The sequence below is a fragment of the Dermacentor andersoni genome, chromosome 8 (genome assembly GCF_023375885.2).
Source record: "Dermacentor andersoni chromosome 8, qqDerAnde1_hic_scaffold, whole genome shotgun sequence".
Taxonomy (NCBI): Eukaryota; Metazoa; Arthropoda; class Arachnida; order Ixodida; family Ixodidae; genus Dermacentor; species Dermacentor andersoni.
The window spans coordinates 62,464,975-62,486,562 of NC_092821.1; the positions used below are offsets into that span (position 1 = coordinate 62,464,975).

At 45.6% G+C, this 21,588-nt stretch overlaps 1 protein-coding gene across 2 annotated transcripts in view; it reads right to left on the bottom strand.

Moving 5' to 3' along the window:
• Positions 1-4,518: 4,518 nt before the first annotated feature.
• LOC140212879 (uncharacterized) overlaps positions 4,519-21,588 on the bottom strand; it is a 77,605-nt gene continuing 60,535 nt past the window's right edge. Inside the window, exons 4-5 of one of the 2 annotated variants that reach the window (XR_011889853.1) lie at positions 19,233-19,631; positions 4,519-7,347 (exon numbers count right to left, since the gene is read on the bottom strand). Coding sequence is in view for 1 of the 2 variants with exons in the window: in XM_072284011.1 (XP_072140112.1) it covers positions 7,546-7,589; positions 19,233-19,631 (443 nt within the window). In the remaining variant the exon portion in view is untranslated. The other variant, XM_072284011.1, reaches the window with a different exon arrangement.

Sequence of the window (21,588 nt, forward strand, 5' to 3'; positions counted from 1 at the left end):
ACAATGAAAAAAAACTAGAGGAGGAAAACAAGGCATTAAGAAAGGAGTTAGAGCAATGTCGCGAAGAGACTAGGCAACTTAAAAGAAAACTAGACGAGCTCATCAAAGAGTTGCAGTGGCAGAGACAGGGGAGGAACGTGACAAACACGTCGGCTCCATCAGTTGAGGACACGCAACAGACAGAAGAGCAAAACTTCAGAGACGGGATCAAAAGTTTCATGATAACAGTACAGAAGCAGATGCACGAATTGCAGCAAAAGCAAGCTTTGCAGGAACAGAGCTTCCGCACCTACGTTGAAAACCAAAATACCCAAAGAACCACTAACGACGCCAGAGATATACTCTACAATGAGAGGCGTTTTGGACCTGAAAGCCAAAGTGCAAACAATAACAACACAACATGGCAGGACAAAACCAATTAAACGTATGGCAATGGAACTGTAGAGGGTATCGGAGGAAGCAGCGCCTCCTAGAGCAGTTTATTAACACTAAAGGAGCACAACCAGACATAATCATGCTACAGGAAACCAACATAACACCCACGCTAAGGGGATACACGTGCCAAGGGAGCGGAAGGACCGCAACCCTCATTAGCAATAAGATAGTAACCATAGCACACAAGGAGATTGAGGGGACAAAAATCGAACACGTGATCACAGAAATCATACCCAAAAAGAAATATAAAGGGAGAAGCACGGTCATAATAAACCTATATAGCCCCCCTAGACAAAAAGATGGAGATTTCGAGAAGCTGTTTGCCGAGCTAGACAAACTAGCCAGATCGAACACACTCATCATAGCAGGGGACTTTAATGCCAAAAGTCCGAACTGGGGCTACCAGAAGGCAGAACGAAAAGGACAAAAGATAAGTGACGCGGCGGAAAGGATACGATGTGAGCTACTATACCTGCCCAGATCTAACCTTTGTGAAAGGAGCAAGCCAGGTCGAATGGGAGAACACGCTAGAAAACCTAGGCAGCGATCACTACACCATAAGAACGTCAATAGAGGCAGGAACAATCAAGAGAAAGATAGGATTGGCCCATTTAACAGATTGGGACGCGTTCAGACAAGGAAGTCAACAACTAAAGGGAGAGATCACATCCATCAAGGAATGGTGTCGGCAGCTCAAACAAATACAGGAAACATATACGCATGAAATAGATAGGACGGAGCAAGTACCGGAGGTGGACAAACGTCTGCTTGGGCTATGGGAAGCGAGACGTGGGCTCACTAAAAGATGGAAAAGACAAAAGCTTAACAAGAAACTCAAAAAGAAAATAGCAGAAATCACAGCAAATGCAGAGGAATATGCAACGCAACTGGCCAGGCAAAGCTGGCAACAATTTAGCAGTTCGCTACAAGGTACGCTCAACACGGCCAAAACGTGGCGCATTCTGAAAGCATTAATGGACCCAGGGAAAACAAAGGCAGAGAGCAACAAGGCAATCCAGAGGCTGATTCACCAGTACGATGGTACCGAAGAGCAGCTAATGGAGACCTTGAAAAACAAATGCTACGGACTGGAAAGACCCGAAGAATATAAAGGGGAATACCACGGGGCAGAAAACGCAGATATGGACAGGCCAATCACACGAGAAGAAGTGAACGCAGCTCTGGGGTCCCTAACCAAAAACACAGCAGTGGGAGCAGACAAAATTAACAACTCCCTCATTCGCAACCTAAGCGAGGAGGCGATAGATCAATTAACAATCTACTTAAACAAATTGTGGAACGAGGGAACGATCCCGGAGGAATGGAAACACGCCGAGGTCGTAATGATCCCGAAGCCAGGAAAGAAACTACAGATAGAAAACCTAAGACCAGTCTCCCTCACCTCATGCTTGGGAAAGTTATACGAAAGAATAATCACAAAGAGAATACAGCAACTCATGGAAGGCAAGGAACTGTATCCGCACAGTATGTTTGGCTTCCGAGCAAAGCTATCAACACAGGATGTCCTCCTACAGATTAAGGAAGAGGTCCTAAGCAAAGCACCCAAGACAGGAGAAAACATCGTAATGGCACTAGACATCAAGGGAGCCTTCTGTCAGCCACGCGGCAATAATGGAAGGGCTTCAAAGCTTAAATTCTGGGAAGAGGACTCATGACTACGTGAGAGCCTTCCTAGCAAAAAGAACGGCCACAATAGGACTAGGGGATATAAGAAGCGAAACCTTTGTCACCCCAAGCAAAGGTACGCCACAGGGCTCAGTCATTTCACCCATACTGTTTAACATTGCGATGCTTGGCCTGGCCAGGGTACTAGGCGAAATCGAGGGCATACGACATGCAATGTATGCGGACGATATCACAATATGGGCCAACCAAGGAACGCTAGGACAAAAGCAAGAGAAACTGCAAGAGGCAGCAAACCGCGTAGAAAACTATGTTAAGGCAAGAGGCCTGGCTTGCTCCACAGAGAAATCGGAAATACTCAGAGTTGGAAAGAACCCCACCAAGGCCGAAATCGAAATAAACTTAGAGGGCCAGCTTATAGCGGAAAAGAACATGATAAGAATTCTAGGAATGTGGCTGCAAAGCCGCGGAAAATGCAGTCACACAATTAGCTTACTCCAAAAAACCACAGATCAAGTAAGCAGGATGATTACGAGAGTTTCAAATAGAAGACATGGCATGAAAGAGGCAGACACGATCAAGTTGGTTAAAAGTTTAGTGGTCAGCAGAGTCACATACTCGCTACCTTACCACTTGATGAACAAGCTAGAAAGAGAACAAGCAGAAACCATACTAAGGAAGGCGTACAAAACGGCATTACACCTACCAAGGAATACTTCAAACGACAAGCTACTGCAGCTAGGAATACGCAACACGTTCAGCGAGCTGGCAGAAGCGCAACTAAACACACAAATAGCGAGACTTTGGCAGTCGGCTACAGTAAGAATGCTCCTAAAGAGACTAGAATACGATACGAAAGGGGCAATAGATCGAGAGGCAGACATCCCAGACAACGTCAGACAAACCCTCAGAATAAGTCCAATTCCACGCAACATGGATGCGAACCTACCCGCAGCCAGAAGACAGGCAAGGGCAGATTACGTGGAAGGCCACCTGGCAACACAGGAAAACATGGTGTACACGGATGCAGGGCTATACCCGCGGGACAAGCACACTAGAACACACAGAGTAGCTACGGCTGTAGTAGACTACATGGGAGAGACAATCAGCTGCGCAACCATAAGGAATTGCACGGTAGCGGAGGGGGAAGAGGTCGCCATAGCGCTTGCAGCGACCGAAGGCTACCGAAGTAACAGATCACTAACCATATTAACAGACTCCAAAGCTGCATGCAGGCATTACATGCAGGGGAGAGTCTGTAAAGAGGCCCTGCGAATCCTCCTCGGAGCAGGAACCCTCGGAAATAAAGTGAAACACAAACTTTCTGGATACCGGCCCATACCGGGATAGAAGGGAACGTGAGAGCAGACAGTCTAGTTCGCGAGATCACATACCGAGCTGGACAGATAGAGCCTCTCGAGAACCCTACAACGGTGGAGCCGACGTGTGCGGAAATATTAAACTACTATAGAGGGCAGAGAATCAAATATCCTCCGCCACACACACTACTTACACAACAGGAAGCAGCCGACTGGAGAAGGCTACAAACCGGAACTTTCTATAATCTACACATACTGAGTAAAATGTACCCGACACAATACAGAAACTCCTGCCCATGGTGTGGAGAAATACCAACTCTTTACCACATAACATGGGAATGTAAGCATAACTACACATTCCATAAACATAAAAACCCGAGTGCGGAGCAATGGGAGGGCCTGCTCACCAGCAGCGAGCTCACCGCCCAAAGGGCAATGGTGCAGCACGCGTGCGAAGTGGCCAGGCTCAGTGGAGCCCTGGAATAGGGGCACACCCGTGCTGAAGAGCCAGGCAGCAAGCGCAAGACGGCTCACCGCTAAACCCCTTGATAGCATCAATAAAGTTTTTCTCTCTCTCTCTCTCTCAGGTTGAGCGTGCTAGCGTGTTCTATTCTCGCGCTACATGCACGCGAGTCGTCTTCTTCTCCAGCTCGGCAGGTGATAGTCACGCCGGTGCAGTTACCACATACTCACCCATGTTACTCCGATGGCTGGTTTTGAGCCCTGTTGCCTCAGCACAGCAGCCCGATGCTCTAAGGATTCCTGGTTGGCAGTTAATCAGGTTGGCGGTGAAGTGGTTTATACAAACATAGACACAAACACACAAAACACGCACAAACATACACATACATACATACATACATGCATGCATACATACATACATACATACATACATACATACATACATACATACATACATACATACATTACATGCACGCATCCATACATACATACATACATACATACATGCATACATACATGCCTACTTACATACATACATACATACATACATACATACATACATACATACATACATACATACATACATCAGTTGAAACATTGCAACAATTCTGACCACCTCGGGCGCAGAGAAATATCTGACAATGGAATTTGACAAGGAAAGCATTAAAATTTAATTTATTTCACTTCGAGTTGGCCGTCGCAAGTGCCGCAACTTTATTTGTAAGAAGTCGGCGAACAAGAACACTTCAATGCCTCTCACCAACGAAAAGATCTTAGTACTTAATGGTGAGCGTGTTGGCCATGTGACACTCACCCTATATACTGATAAATGCGTTATTTTTTAGAATGTAGGCTCAGCTGGGCTGCCGCCGCTTTGCTAATTTCAGGATGAGTAATTCTGTCGAAAATGAACTGATGAAGTTGCGGCCGGTCTCTCTGAATGCCGCTTCTTACGCTGTGTAGAATGTGTCGAATGCGTAACTGTCGTTGTGATGTTCCGTTCCGTTCCGAGCAAACGAGTGCTAGGGGAGAGGAAAGAAATATTCGCTTGATGCACAGCGCCTACCTGTGTGCCCTATGCTGGTGAACCTCTGTTGGAATAGATAATCCTAAACGATAGATTTCACTCTATATCCTATGAGGAGACTGTTAAATCATTGTTGTGCTTCTTGTGTTCCACCGGACCGCTGAGCTATGAGAACGCCCTTGTGCAGTTATAATTTTTTCTTTTCTCCTCTGTCTTTTGAAACCCGCTTTTTCCCAACCCACGTGCAGAGCAGCAAACTGATGTCTCGCTTCTGATTCACCTTCTTGTGTTTCCTTTTCCTGTCTACATTGTGTCATGTCTGTGTGCCTATGAACATCAATAATACAGTGGACTCGAAATTGTGTACTCTCATGTGCACTTCGTGATAAAATTTCGACTTTCGGCACTGTAATAAGTGTAATATTAGCAGGAATTGTTTGCTCTCTCTTATAAAAAATGAAAGTAGTACGCATCTCACGATTATTGTCTAAACTAATGCATGTGCATTCATACAAAACGCACACACACATACAGATGAATCTGCCCCCTCCCCCCCATACTCACACATCTTTATTCAACTTCCATTCTAGCCTTTGTCGTGCCCTTGACGGCAACCAGGGCACTCTGAATGCTTTAGCTGTTTGGCATACGGCTCTTCGGCAACTGCCTTCTCGCACGTGCTGTAACCTGAATTCACGTTCTTGAGGTGTTTCTTGTGTGAGTCGGTGCCGGTATCCTGCTGGCTGCCGTAATAGGCAGCATTCTTTTGCTGCCCCAGTTCTACGTCATATCAGAGATGTTCTGTTTCTCTATGCAGTCGCTTCCGATCTCCAAACGCTTATGCAGTTGGAGGTCTCTTCGTTGGACCCATTCTATGTGGAGCTACACGTATTGTCTGGTTTTATTTGTAGGTGTACGCGCTAAGGCCTTCCTATTCGAAGAAGCCTAAGTTACACACTCACGACCAGCGCTCGCTCTTCTAATATTTCGTTTGCCTTTTCTTTCTAGCGAACGAACACTTTGGTCGAAATACGTCGCCTCTTTAGTCGCGCGTATTACGGGCACCCTCCCCAATTGGCCCGGCAATATAGTTGCCTTGGCGCGCTGCCAAGGAAAAGCACTCGCGTACTACGCTGGGGGCTCTGGCTCGGTTAGTAGTGGGGGACTGAACTCTTTGAACTTTCGTTTTCATTCTGGACGACGGCGACCAAGTCGTCCTAACGAGATACATTGCCAGGCCAAAATGGGCAGATGTCGCCAAATAAATGCTCTCGCACTTATGGAATGGTTCTTTGAGTTTTGGAAAAGCGAACTGTTTATTATCGACAGGGTCAGATTATCGTGTTAATGGCGATACGAGCAGATAAGAACCTGGATAAAAAGTAAAAAGGAATCAGTGATTTTTTAGGGTGCATGAACTGCCAAACTATTTTTGATTTTTTTCACATTACAATAAGGACAACCCATAGGCCCTTGTGCAGAACAGGTTTCTCTCTGCGGATGAAATGCGCCGTCATCTGGTGGAGCGAGATGATCGGCTGCTGCGCCAATAAGGAAGGCGATAAGCGAGGTGGATAACCAGAAATACTACTTTTCCGGTAGTGTATGAAGGACAGTTCTAATTATTCTCATTTCCTGAAGGCGTTTTAAAGAAGTTTACAGGCAGTCTCTAAAGAGTAGCTTACCGGCACTGCGCGAACTCCATTATGGGCAATACGGTAGCTACCACGGCTTTCAAAGGCTGTATATATCCGTCTATAAAAGTTCTCATAAATGCGGCAGTACTTCTTCATTCAGAGTGTTGCCACGAGCATATCTTTTTATTTTTGCTACTGTTCCCCGGTAAGCCAGTTAAACAGGTTATGAGTGCATCAAGTTGTCGCTCTGTGATATACGCGCTGGCTGAAATTTCTTCCACGTTGTTAATTTCATAGCGACGGAATTATGTCTAACAGGATTGGTCATGCGACAACAGCAGTGTTGTAATATTTCGATTATACGCGAGCAACAGTTTTTCTTTGAAATATACGCTGACACGCTTATGGATAGTAATAGGAATTCTTGCCGTGACTATGATCGCAAGGATGGCGATCCTGGTTACTGCTACTGTTGCCATTGTACTGTTGCTTTGCTATTGGGTATATGTGTTCCCACTTAAGTTAGCTTTTTTCTTCGTTTTATTTCTCAACATTGGTGGCTTTCAGCGCCACAGCAGAGACATTGTAACTGCTCCCACGGAACGCACTGCTGCGAGAAACCTTCTGTGATATAGCCATTTCATCTTTTTTCGCATGTCCTGCTTGCATTTACGAAATATATATTCAGTAAAGTTGTGCCATATTTTCTCGGTAAGCGTGTTGTTTCCTTCAAAAACTGGGAAGAGCTGGAATGGTGGAGTTGAATTTGTTGCCAACATGAACTCTGTTACATACACTCCTGTCAGTGCCATGAACGTATTCCCTGAAAGGAAAGAAGTTGGTCAGACAGTATCGAACAGTCAATTTCAAATATGAAAAGTAGAAAAAGAAGCTAGATAAAACACGCTAACTCATGCACGAAAAAATAAGCATTCGTCGAAATTTTGCTGACATGCAGGAATAAGTTACAACATACTATGTAAAACATGCTCATTACATTAGCTCTTTGGGATGTCGAACATCAACACGTTGTCGAGGCCATGTCTAAAGGAAGAGTGAAGTGCCCTGCATGGTCAGCAGAACAGCCCATGATATGTAATGTCACAATACACGCAATTGAAAACACAAAAGCTCTAAGTATAACATCTGAAACATACTCAAATCAAAAGTAATTTATCTAGAACCTTGATCCCGGCAAACGCTAATGAATGAAATGACTACGATGACGCAATTATTCCTCGTATGGGAGGCTAGACCACATAGTATTTTCAGGGTGTGTATTATCAATAACAACTTGATACAATTTCATTGCAACTGTGATCCTAACGGCACTCGTACTAATTGAAACGATCGTTATTGCTGCAGACTGGTGCGCAGCCATCGAAAGCATGTTAAGTGAGCTACATTGGCAAGAAATAGCTTTAACTGACCTTCCATGCACTCGAGTGTCACCATCGGAGCCTAGATATCGCTGCATTGAAAATGAAAGGACGTAAATGGGCGCTTTGAGTAAGTAGGGAAAACAAAAACTACTGCGTCTGCATAAATTACGGATTTATAGTAAATAACAAAAATCCGCTTAAGTCGAAGGACTAAGAAAGTAGTGTACCCCACGAGCGCTCTGTCATTAGACATATTAGTGAGAGCTGCACAGAATAATGTACGCACACAGAATAAAAAAAGCACTCACATTCTAGTATGACTATTATGGAAAAAACAAATGATGATCTGCGCAACGACAAAAAAAAAAGAAAAAGCAGTTTTGGTATGGCCAGTTTCACCTATAGTTGTTAGCAACAACAAAAAGTGTTAATTTCTACGCGACCGCTTCCTGCATAGATGTCTTGATAGGCGCCAGCGTCTTGCTCCTTGTATCACCCGGAAATTACAATTTCACAATTTAAAGCCATGTAGTCCTCCCCAATTGGAAAGCTTGCTGATTATAAGCTTACCTGGAAAGCTTGCTGATTATTAGAACTTGCCGTGCTGCTGGTGCCGGCAGACGCCGTCCACTTTTCTTGATGTTGCCCCCCTGATGCAGCCGACCACGGCCGATGATGATGATGATTTATTGGCAACCACATAGAAATGGAGCGATGACAAAATGTCACCTAGCCCGCTTCAGTTAATAAGATATGCTACACATGCTTTTCATCCTTATTTTCTATTCGTCAAAACTTCTCCATTTAAATTGTACCGCCATGGATCCGGTCGCATCAATCTCTTTCCTGCTTTTTTCCCCAACACAACTGTCAGCGTATGTTGCTTCTTTCGGCTGGTGACCACTTGATATTTTCGTTCACTTTAAATCCAAGCTCTTCTGGAAGGCGTACGTTACCAACGGGTCTCACTGGGTGAATCTCTACGCATTGCATTTGGATTTGTTGAGTGGTCTCCGGATTTTTTCTGCAGGAGACACATGTTGCCTCTTGTTGCGAATATTGGCTCCGGTATGTTTTTGTCTTTAGGCAACTAGCTCGAGTCCCAAACATCAAGACACTACTTTTTGGTTTTATCGTGCAGATCTTGATTTGCCAGTTTTTTTTATTTCCATTCTTGTGTCCTTGGTCTTCTTCCTTTGCATTCTTTGCTTCCAGTTTACTGACTGTTTGTTGTCTTTCTTTTTTAGGACTACTGGTTTTCTGTTTAGACATCTTGAATTAACCTCTAGTAGTTTACCATTTTTTTAACCTCTTCCTCTATTCTGTGTCCATGTTTTTCATGCACAGATACCTGCGCACTTTTTCCGCTCATTTATTACAGCAAAGCGGTCAGTCTTAAATTGGTCGTGATTGTTCGCGCGGCGTCCTCACGGAAAAAAATACCTTCAACGATTAAAAGAAACCTTCAGCGATTGAATCAAGAAGTGCATACATTTCTTGGTATCACGCATACAACATGCAGCACAGCATTCGGTTCAATAAAGAACAAGCACAAAACAAGCATACAAACTACATAACTGATGATAAGGCGCTCCTGATAACATTGCGAAGTACGTAATGCTCCCCGAATACCTTTCACGGTAAATATTGTTCGGAAGGATGAAAGAAGAGAGAGAGGAAGAAGATCGCGAGGTGCTGGCTGCTGCGTGTTGTTCCTAGTCAGCCATTTTTAACCCCACTGACTCTCCTTGTATACACATTGTAAATATAGTCTTCTCACCCAACATACCCGTAACATATTGGTGGGAGGTGCGGGGTACCGCGGCTGGAAACGGTGCTCCGCAGTGGACGTCGCATCACCGTCCTCACCATGAATGACGGTGAGCACTCGAGATCAACGTCGTTGCCGCCTCCAACGTCACCGTCGCCCGCTACGTCGCTGTCCACTTCGGTTGTTGCTCTGCAACCAAAGGATCCCGGAACTTCCTGGGGGACTGATGGCGCCGACGTTGAATAGTGGGTGACTATGTACGAACGTGTAAGTGGAATCAAGAGATGGGACCCTACGCTTAAGCTTGCTAACCTGTTGTTCTACCTAAGAGGCACGGCAAAGGTGTGGTTTGAAAACCATGAAGAGAAGCTGACCAGCTGGAACCAATGCACTGGAACCAATGCACCAATACACTGGAGCCCCCGTATCTGTGATGAGTGCTAGCCTACGTAGACATAATAAGAGCAGCATTCCGGGCAAGTTGGCAATCCATTACTTAAATGATGTCGCGCGACAAAAAACGACACGGACGTGAGGTAAAACGACACACCAAGCGCAAACTTTCAACAAAGTTTATTGTGCCACTGCATCGATTTTATACATGGCAGGCAGCGTAGACCGCGCATGCGCTTACAAGAAAATGAAGTGCGAATTCATGTAACATAGTTACGAGTCATCTGATGCCGAGTCCAAAAAACTTAATTCTTTTTGTGTGAGAGCCAGAGACGGGAAGGTAACACACGTATCACCCAATTTCGCGATCATCTGCGCTTCAGATATTTCACGGATGAGCTGCGTGCTGCCACGGGAAACAATCGTGCATTGATCTTCAAGAGGCTTGCGTCCATGATCGCGACATTGGATCACCAAGAAACCACCAGAGCCGTTTTTTACATTGTTGCTGTGTTCGCGGAGCCGATCATTGAGGCAACGCCCAGTTTGTCCGTTATATTTCTTCCCACATGAAAGCGGGAGGTTGTACACCACCCGGTGGACAGACTCGGCAAACTTTTTTGCGGTGATGTTTTCTGCACTTATCGGAAGGGACGGCACTTGGATTCGTGAGCCTGCAAAGCCTGCCGAGCTTGTTGGGAGCAGAAAACACAACTCTTACATTCGCCCTTTGGTTCAAGTTTTTCAAGTTGTGGGATATCCCGTGCATGTAAGGTATGACACTAACTTTAGGGCGTATGCCGGGAGGGGCAACGGCAACTGACTTCTGCGTGCTGGATCGCGCTTCTCTTAAAATGGGTTCCGTGGCAGACGCTAGCACCACCCTAGGATATCCAGCCAAGGACAAACGTAGAGTGAGTTTCAAGGCTACGTCCACAACATGACAGCAAGACTTGCTAAGGGCATTCTTGAAGCACAAACTGATAATGGCCCGTTTAACAAGCTTAGAATGTCCGGACGTATACGGCAGAAGTGGCTTGTTGGCTTGCGGCTCATACGACCAACACGTGTGGCTGTCCTGAAAGTTCAGGCGAAGATCAACGAAACGAAGAGACGTATCTACCGACACCTCATGAGTAGTTTGAAGGGGGACTAAGCACTTCTGAAACGTTTCTAACGCTTTCTTAGCTTCCAGAATGAAGGCATCAGAACAGCAGTCAATGAAAATTAAAAAGTCATCAACGTATCTAAATATCTTAAAAACTGCAGTGCCTTGCACTTGTGATGAAATGTCACGGTCTAAACAGGATAAAAACAAGTCACTAAGAATGGGAGCAATGCAAGAGCCAATACAAACTCCGCTCATCTGCTAAAAACATTGGTTATCCCAAGTGATAAAGGTGGAATTAAGATAAATCTGTAAAAGTTCTAAAAATTGACTGCGAGACATGCCGGCCTCATTCTGGAAGGAAACAGCACCATACTTATCAATACAATGCTCTACAGAGGACAGTACGGTTCTATGCGGCAAGGAATAATAAAGATCCTTTACATCAATAGAAAACGCCTGAAGACAACGGTCAGTATGTGACTTCAAAAAATCAATCACAGTATCTGAGCTCTTAACGAGGAAAGGGTCGCTGACAGGCAGAAGGCTCAACTTTTGTTGTAAAAACACCCCGAACGGCTTTTGCCAAGTATCAATTTCTGACACAATAACCCGTAACACACTAACCCGGTCTACGCTGCCTGGAATGTATAAAATCGGCGCAGTGGCACAATAAACTTAGTTGAAAATTTGCGCTTGTTGTGTCGTTTTCTCTCACGTCCGTGTCATTTTTTTGTCGCGCAATATCATTTAAGTAACCCACGTAGACATTTAAAGAAGGTCCTTACCCTAATGTCCCTCAATAATTTCAAAGTACCGAAAGGCTTTGATCCAGCCGACGACGCCAGCGATAGGCTGATTGGTGACATGTGACCTTGCTCCGCCCCTTTGCCGCCTAGAAAGTTCCTGCGCGCCGGGCGAAGAGCGCGCGTTTCGCCTATTGTGCTACGCACATTGCTGCGATAATTTCATTCCGGGAGGGCCGAAATGCCTTGTTGCCGTGCGGCTGGGTGCAGCAACCGGACGGAGGATGGCAAGAAGTTGTTTTGCATCCTGCGCGGCAACCAGAACCTAACCAGAAGAAAAGTATGGTTGCATAGAATTGGACGGAAGGACTTTGAACCATCGGTAAAGGCAGGACTATGCGAGGCAAGTAACATACAACGATACAAAGGTGCGATAGAAAGTATACACGTGCGTGTGTCGAGCTGTGATAGCATTTCACTCGCGCGCATGAATACTGATGGCGAAGTTTGTGGAGATTATTTATTTTAGTTCGTTATGAGGCCGCTGAATAGCTCAGTATGACCTATAGGATGCGGAGGACCGAAACGGGACGGCATCAGTGTGCAGAGCTGCGATAGTATTTCACTCACGCGCATGAATGTTGACGGCCGAAATTTGTGGAGATTATCGATTTTAGTGTATTATGAGCCTGTTGACTTAGCAAGTTCAATATGACCTAGCATGCAAGTAAATAGCGGGGCAGAAGCGCATTAACTCGCTGACAAATATCCGCATTGCGTTACTTGCGATAAAAGAATAACAAATTTCAGCAGCGAATTCTTGTTTTCCACTTTCCTGAGTTTGTGCGCGCGTTGTAAACTGCACTTTACAATACCTCCATTAAGTCATTTTCAACTCTGCATATCATAATGGCATTTTGTGCACTGCATATGTGAATAAATATATTCCTAAGTGCCTGCATTACTCTGCTTTTAAAAACAAATACTGCATAGCCACTGCTACAGGCCATCAAATAGTAAAGTATAATACAATATATCAAAGTGCATTACATACAGCTGCGAGCTCATTCCTTCCAAGTTTCCCGTACGCTCGAAGATGTTTCAGTAATTGGCGATGCCATTTTACTGATGAAAATCACACAACTGCCAATTAACATAAGGCAGAAGCGATACACGAATTGCCAGCAAAACACAGTGCAGCTAAGGTAATTCGCGTGCGTTTCGTATAAGGGCTCTCTAATTCTTAAGGGGCTTTAGCAGTACACGGAGGCGAAAAGGCATGAACACAACAATGCGCGTCATGATTCAAGCTTACGTGGCGGCGTCGCACGGTTCGCGAAAACAGTCAACCGCATTTACACACGCGCACACACTACGCTCGATGTTGGTGTGCCGCGAGATTAGATTGCGCTGGCAGCCTGAACACGGTCGAGGAGACTTGCTGACACGATCCATAGCGCCGCTTAATTTAGAATGTCACGACCGTTGCACTGGCTCGTAGCACTGAACCACAAAACACAACAGTCGTCGTGTAATCGCTACACGACAGACACACTCAGCGGCAGGAAGACTGTTGGCGCACTCGTTTCCACACACATTCACACAGGATGCTGTTTAGTTGCCATGAGGGTGGCACGTTTCAGCGACGTTATGTCGAAAGTTTTTCGGTCCAAGCGACTGTCAGCCTTCTTTTTTACATGAATTCTTCGTTCAAAGTAACCGCTGCGTGTACGCAGCACACTTACAACACAGCAAACGGGATTAAGCGCAAGCAATCACCAAAGCTCGCGCGGTCATTGAGCGAGAACGAACGAAATTTAAACATGCGGAATCGAGGCGATCAAGCCCTCATTCCGCTCTCTCGAGCGTTTTTATTTCAGCGCTCATTTGAAATTAAAGGACTAGATTAGCAGTTCGGCCCCTTCTTTTGTTTTTAACCACAGTCAGGCACCAGTAGGTTTTATTTCCGGGCGTGCGCGGATATTTTTTGCCGCGGCGCAGCGGTTTATCTTGGGCGCCGTCTGCTACAGGAGCTTCCTAGGTGGCGCGCGCGGCAGATGTCGCTACCTTCAAAATTATAGAGGGACCTTACCTTACCCCAGTCGCTGCCCGAGTGCTTCGTATGGCCGGCGGCGGCGTGCTGGTTGTACTTGGGAATGTGTACTGCGCGCATAAGTATAGCCGGCCGCCCTACTTCTGTTCTGTTTGCTATGATCGACAACTGCCCTCACCACGTTATCCTTGGATTGGACTTTTTATCCCATCATTCCGCTCTCATCGACTGCACAACCGGTGTTCTTCAGTTGGAACTCCCTCAAGTCGCCGATGCTCCGAGCACCGCTCCACCGCACTTGTGTTCGCTTCAAGATGCGCGTCTGTCACCTTAGGCAGTCACTTACGTTGCTTTGACCGCACAGCTACAGATTCCCCACAGTGAATATGTCCTTCGCCCCATCATCGACGTGCTTTTAAACCGGAACGCTGCTTTTCCGCATACGCTGGTGACGATTACTAATAACAACGTCGTTCTCCCGCTTCTGAATTTCAGCCTGTGCCCTCAAATGCTTCCAGCCGGCATGTTCTTGGCCAGAGTTTCTAGTGGTTGCGAATTTGACATTGAGAGTCTGAATGCCGACAGTGGCTTTGTAAATCTAGTCTTATACTCCCAACATCCCCGTAACATATTACTCTTGTGTCAGCTTCATCGGCGACGGCAGCTTGCAAGATGGGAAGTGACGTCACTAGCCTTTCCTATATAAAAGAACCAGCCTAGCAACTTACTTCATATTGTTGCAGAACCGCCATGGGTAGGCAACGCACAGTTAGTACTCCCAAGAAGCAGCGTGAATATGAGGGGCGAAAGAGAAAACAAATGGTTTTACAATCAGCAGCGGCCTGCTGCCAAAATTGTTACTCCCATTACTCTCAATTACCGTCAGTACCATTACTCTAAATCAATGAAGCATTGCGTACACCCCTCAGCAGTTGTAGTGGTCACTTCCAACAGCTTCGCTGGACATCCAATTTCGCATTGCCGGGATGGCGAGTAATTATTTTGATCCATGTTCCTGAGCTTTTCTCAAGTTATCATATTTTAAGCACAGAATGGCATTTGCGAATTTTAGCGCTCGCAACATTACTCCTTTCCATATTCTATGCATCACATCATATGTATTGTAGGCCCGCAGTGCTCTATGTTTGGATACTGCTGCATTCCGCTTTTCATTTATTGTAAGATTATCTTGGTGGCAGCTTGAGTGTTCCCTTCGTTTGTGTATACGCCCAGGTATATATATTGCTTGACTGTGGGTATGCCATGTTGTTGAATTGACGCCACGTAATTACCCTTCTCTTCTTCGATGATCCTAATTCTCTGTATCATTCTCCTAAACTTAAGGCCTAGATTTGTAGTTCAGCTGAAATCTTAGTTGAAATCAAGAAAAAGAAATGGGCATGGGCAGGACATGTAATGAGGAGGGGATAACCGATGGTCACTAAGGGTTACGGAGTGGATTCCAAGGAAAGAGAAGCGTAGCAGGGGGCGGCAGAAAGTTAGGTGGGTGGGTGAAATTAAGAAGTTTGCAGGGGCGACATGGCCGCAATTAGTACATGACCGGGGTTGTTGGAGAAGTATGGAAGAGGCCTTTGCCCTGCAGTGGGCGTAACCAGGCTCATAATAATGATGATGATGACCCACACATATTTGAAAATCTCTGTAAATCTCTTGCATCGTCTTCTAGTAACACTATGTCCGCTGCATACATCAGTCCGGGGAAGAGGAGGAAAAGAAGGATGGAAAGGTATGGAAGTCAACCAGACGCACGTCCGGTTTGCTACCCTACATGGAAGAAGGTGTTTAAGGGAATAAAAGAAAGGAGAGGGAGGAAGGAAGGTACTATCAGTGTAAATACGTCAGTTGCCCATCACTGTGTATAATGACGTCAGCCGTCGCCTCTAGCGCGCGAGCTCAGGCCGCAAAAGCTACGGAGTGACATACGCAAGAGCACAATATTGCACTGAGTTGACAGAAACCGTTTATTGTTTCCGGGGCCACTAAACACTGCAGAAACTACCGGCCTTGGGGCGGCGCGGGAACCGAAGTAGTTCCGAACCAAGGGCGAAAATACAGACAGGGGCCCTATAGCACATCGCTGCAAGAGCACAGGCTGCAGCTGGGACACGCCGCTAAGAAATCTCCCGGCAGCTATGCTACTTGCCCTCTCAATAATCAATGGGCCATCTCGCCAGGGCACGGGCAATATCCTCTGGCTTGAGCCTCCTGTAAGTGTGGCTCGCCTGAACGCTAGACACATGTTCTGCGGCAGGGTGTGCGAGTTCAAGTCCTAGTCACAAAGGTCTCGGCAGACGAAGAAGCATGTACATACCTAGTGATGCCCTGGAGATAAGAGACACGCTCCTGCCGAGAGTAGCGAACAGCCGGCCGTGTCATGACGTCAGCGCCCACCCTCACCGCAAACCATCGAGGGTGGAGCGCCACCGCTGACAATCGGTTGCAAGTGGAAAGGGTGTAGACGTAGGTATGGCAGAACGGGTGAATGCGCCAGCGGAATTGTGCCGGCGCATTCACAGGGCTAAGCAGATATCCAATGTTTCAATAGGGTGAGAAAATAAGGTACAGAAAGAATAAGCAAGCTAAATGAAGCTTCATCCAGAGGAAGTTACTTTTTAGGATAAGGCTGAGACGCAGAGCACGGTTTGACATGCAGAAGCGTTATCTACTTGAGGACAGAGAAAAGAAAATCACAACACAAGCACTTTTCGTGGTCCTTGTATGTAGTTGCAGCCGCTGCTTCTCAACAATGAATGTTCTCCAAATCGTCCAAGTTTCACTACTATGTTCGAACAGCATGGCATACTCGCATGTACGTGCAAATTGCTTACACATAGAAGCGCACTCATAGATACGCAAGATTAGACAATAAGAGCTCATGTGAGCCGCCCGCCACAACTCCGTCCCTTTCCGTACACGGGCATCTTGCTCAAATCGCTTCCTGATAATATGATCCAACCAAACTTGGCAAGAAGTCACATATGAAGCCTTATAGGCACATGAGAAAGAAAACTTTGCACTTTAATAACTGAAGTCTACCTTGTCTGCTGATTAAATCCCCCAAACAGTATACCTAACATAATTTAGGGCAGTATTTCTACCGCCCGATGTGTGTAACCCAACTCAATGGGTCTAAAACGAAGCTGTTCTGTGAATTTTAGCGAATACTGTGCGAGAGTCGATACACTGGAGCAACGTGAGGCTAATGGTATGGCATGGTAAAACTTTAATGAAGTCCTGCATATCGTGAGTCTTCACGAAGCGGGCCACTACCACGTGGGAACCGGAAGGCCGAGCCTCTAGGACGCATCGTAGGCCTGCTGGACAGTCCAGAGTTGGTCAGCCAGAAAAGGGCTGCGGAGAACCGCCTCCCATCTGGCTGAGCTGTTATCGATGATAGAGCGTGACCGGGCACACCGCCAGAGCATGTGGTCTAACGTGGCTATTTCTCCACAATCGCGGCAGGTAACATTGGAGTAAATATCCGGATAGATTTTATGTAAGAGCGACGGATTACGATAGGTGTTCGTGTGTAGTAGACGGAGCGTTAATGCTTGCGCTCTATTGAGCCGCGGATGAGGAACAAAGTAGGTTCTACGGCTGAGATGGTAGTGTTTAGTAATCTCGTTGTAGGTGGAGGGCGTGTCCCCGTTCTCTGGGGAGTTGGCTTCCGATTGGTCGAGGGTAGCGCTGTGGGCAAGTTCACGTGCAGCTCCGTGAGCCGACTCGTTGAGGTTGGGAGAAGCACCCGTTATCTGACCCTAATGCGTGGGAAACCAATAAATGAAGTGGTGCGTGATTGCCTTTCCCCCAAGAAGTCTGAGGGCCTGTTTGGAAACGGTGCCTTTTTCAAATGCTTTGACTGCAGATCTTGAATCACTATAGATGACATGCCGTGAGCTATCCAGAAGGTCTAGAGCAATAGCCATTCGTTCAGCTATTTCGGAGTCCCTCGTCCGAACCGAGGCAGCATTGGCGATTCCTTGCCGACCATCGACAATGACGATGGTGAACGCCCGACGTCCCTAACAAGAAGCGGCTTCCACAAAGCTGACCTGTCGCTGGTCACTGTGTATTTGGCTAAGGAGGTTGACCGCCCTTGCCCTCCTTCTACTGCGATTATGATCGGGGTGCATGTTCCTAGCTATGGGCGCGACCGTAATGTTCTCACGAATGGACGGTGGAACGTCAGAGAACTCCTCCGCTACTCCATCGGAGTGATATCCGAGTTCCTGCAAGATGGATCTCCCTGCCTTCGTTGTAGTGAGGCGAGTTAGCTGTGCGCGCTCCTGGGCCTCTGTAATCTCTTCGAGAGTATTATGAATGCCAAGCTGCATTAAGCGCTCTGTATAAGTGTATGCGGGTAACCCGAGAACCCGCTTAGTAATCTTCCTAAGCTGTGCATTCAATTTATCCCGCTCTGCCCGTTTCCATCAATGCATGGCTGCCACGTATGTAAAGTGGCCCAAAACGAAGGCATGCATTAGTCGAATGAGGTTATCCTTCTTGAGTCCATGATGCCGATTTGATACCCTTCGAGCTAAACGAACAGCACTTTCAGTTTTAGCAATTAGCTTGCGTATAGTCTTGCCATTTGTAACCCCTGACTCAACGATCATATCCAAGACCTTGATTGAATCGCCACTGGGTATGCGGCAACCGTTCTTGTAGGTTAATGTCTGCCTTCTAACGATGTCTACCTCTTGGCGTTGGACCGCGTGTTTTGGGACTATACAGTAAGAGCTCCGACTTCAAGGGGGAGCATGTGAGACCGGTGGGTTCGAGATAGGCTTCGATAGTGTTCATGGCCTCCTGTAAGACTCCCTCAACCTGACCGTCATTGCCTCCTGAATGCCGTATAGTTATATCCTCAGCATACATAGTGTACTTGATGGCTTCAATCTCGAGAAGCTTTCTACTTAGGTCGACCATGGTTATATTGAATAAACTGGGGGAAATAACTGATCCCTGTGGGGTGCTTCTCTCGCCAAGTTCCAGCAGTTGTGATTCGAGATCGTCCACCCGGAGAGTATGTAATAAATTTATACCCAAGGTATAACTCTGAGCAGTTCGCCCACATGCAGATAGCAGAAATGACTTCTAAGCGTACGTGTCTTCGCTTCCCGCTACTTCGGTATCCACAGAGTTATTTTATTTCCTTACTTCATCGCTTTTCACCGCAAACAATGTATGACCTTTCTAGCACTTGCACAAAAAGAACTTGTAAAACGACTTACCACCTGAAGACGACGTCGCGAAGTATCCCGACACGTCAGCAGGGTTATTCCACCCCCCAGAATATGGCGTGACCGATGTAGTAATCTTAAATGTCTGCACGATAGGTTTCCCATACGAAAGTTTGCAGTTGTAAGTGGCGAAAGAGCCTGTGATGGGAAGGATGCAATGCGCGGATGGTTTAGGAGTGCGTTTGAATTTGCATATATCATAGTTCAATCTGTACGCCCTTGTGCCAACCATGTATAATCTGCCGCCGGTCAAGTTGAATCTATATTGTGTTGCACTGGTATTGAAGGGGTTCCGAGCAGCAAAATAATGGTCTGGCAATGGGACAGAGCGCCTGGCTGGAAAGAGACTTTGTAAAACTTTATCAGTCACCTCCTTTCGGTATCGTTCGTCTGTAAGAGAACAGACGAAAAGAGTGTCAGTTATCGCAAAATTCGAATCATTAGAATTTTACGGCACCTGCTACTCATTTAAACTCTTAGCGATCATTGGCACTGGATGGTTAAAGCAATCTCGAATTTCACAGTTTGCGGAGACAGACGTAAAATAAGGTAATACAAGAAAGTATCCATATAAATGTACGTTTATATTTTATCATGAAGTCACAATTTGTTCTAACCAGATTGGAGTTGCCAATTTCATGAAAAAAAAACTGAGGTACATCAAGTTTGCTTATTTACACACATTGTCAGTCCAGTAAGCATATCTGGTCCACTTTAATTTTTCAAATATTTTTTCAATGCACAATCGGCCTTTCGATGTATGCGAAGGGAGAGCAGGCATATGTAAGGAATAACAGCAGTGATTATTGTTACAGAGCAATGATTGTATTGTTGCCTAATGCAGTCACTTATCTAAAACACTGTTGTGTTGAACAACTCGAGAAAAACAATTCCCCTGATAATTATTTGATTTGGAGGGCACCCAGCTTTCGAGCAGAAGACTTTGGGAGCCTGAAGATAGAGTGCCATGGGGGGTGATACAATGAAGAGCGTCCCTGATACTTTTCAATTTCATCGTGTCTAGACCCTAAAATAATCTTTCTGTGTGCTGGCCATGTTTCACATAAGCAGCTGTACATATTTCTCTGTATTTACGGTCGCCGCAGTCCTATATTTTCTCCTTCCGTCCCCTTTACCTGCACGCGGAGTGACAGGCTACCGATAGCTCTGAAAGTCGGACACCTCGCCAGACTTCCTTTATTGTGAGACAGACTGTATCCTTTATGCCTCTTTTTCAACCTTAGGTAGCATTGATAATGGCTCCTGTAATATATACAGGGTGTCCCAGCGATTACGCATAGTGTTTTAAAAAAAAAAGACAGGCCATTCAGTTTCAGTTTCAGTTTATTATTCGTTCATAACAATCTGTTACAAAAAATGGTATACAGACAAGGGTCCCAAAGTCAGAGACTGCAGCGGGACCTTTGGATTAGAAGTTATATAAAAAAATAAAGCGGAATGCAGAGCAGAGAAACAAATTATGAAATAAGCAAAATATAACCAAGAAACTGAGTTACGACACACATAAAAGACAAAAGGAAGAGGAAAGATGCACAATCAATGGTAATTACGCAGCTTCTAAATAGCAAAATAACATTGTAGGAAATTAATCAGACAGCAAATAATTCTTGAGTTCACATTTGAAAGAGTACAAGGTAGATGACAACGTAATGGAATATGGAAGGCTGTTCCAAAGTTTAAGCGCGCAAAAAGAGGAAGCCATCTTTCCGTAATTAGTATGGCATAAAGGCAACAAGAAATTTCCTTGTGCTGCAAACCTTGTGTTATTGGGATTAAAAAGGAGATCAGAACTAACGAAGTTGTACGAAACTTGCTGAGTTAGTAATTTGAAAAATAATATCGCTAAATGATAGGTAAACAAATCAGTAACTTGAAGAATGCGGTTTGTACGTAGTTGTGAAGTGGCGTTAGAGAAAAAATGGCTTCGCGTTATAATGCGGATAGCCTGATTTTGAATGTGCTGAATAGAGGAAAGATGACAATGATAAGTATTACCCCAAGAAGCGATACCATAAATGATATGAGTACGAATGAAAGCGAAGTATAACGATGATAATGCTTCTTTGGAAAAAAATGCACGTGATTTGAGTAGTGCTGTAATCCCAAATGCTGTTTTTTGTTTGATGTGTGCAATGTGGTTAGTAAACTTTAAGGTGAGGATCTAATTTGCTGCCAAGGGAAGAAACACAACTGGAGGCAGGAATGTCATGCCCATTCAGAGTTATGGTCGGAGAGCAAGGTAAATGTCTCTGTGATGACTTAAATAACATGAATTGCGTTTTCGTAGTGTTTATAACTAGAAAATTGGCGTTACACCATTCAGTAA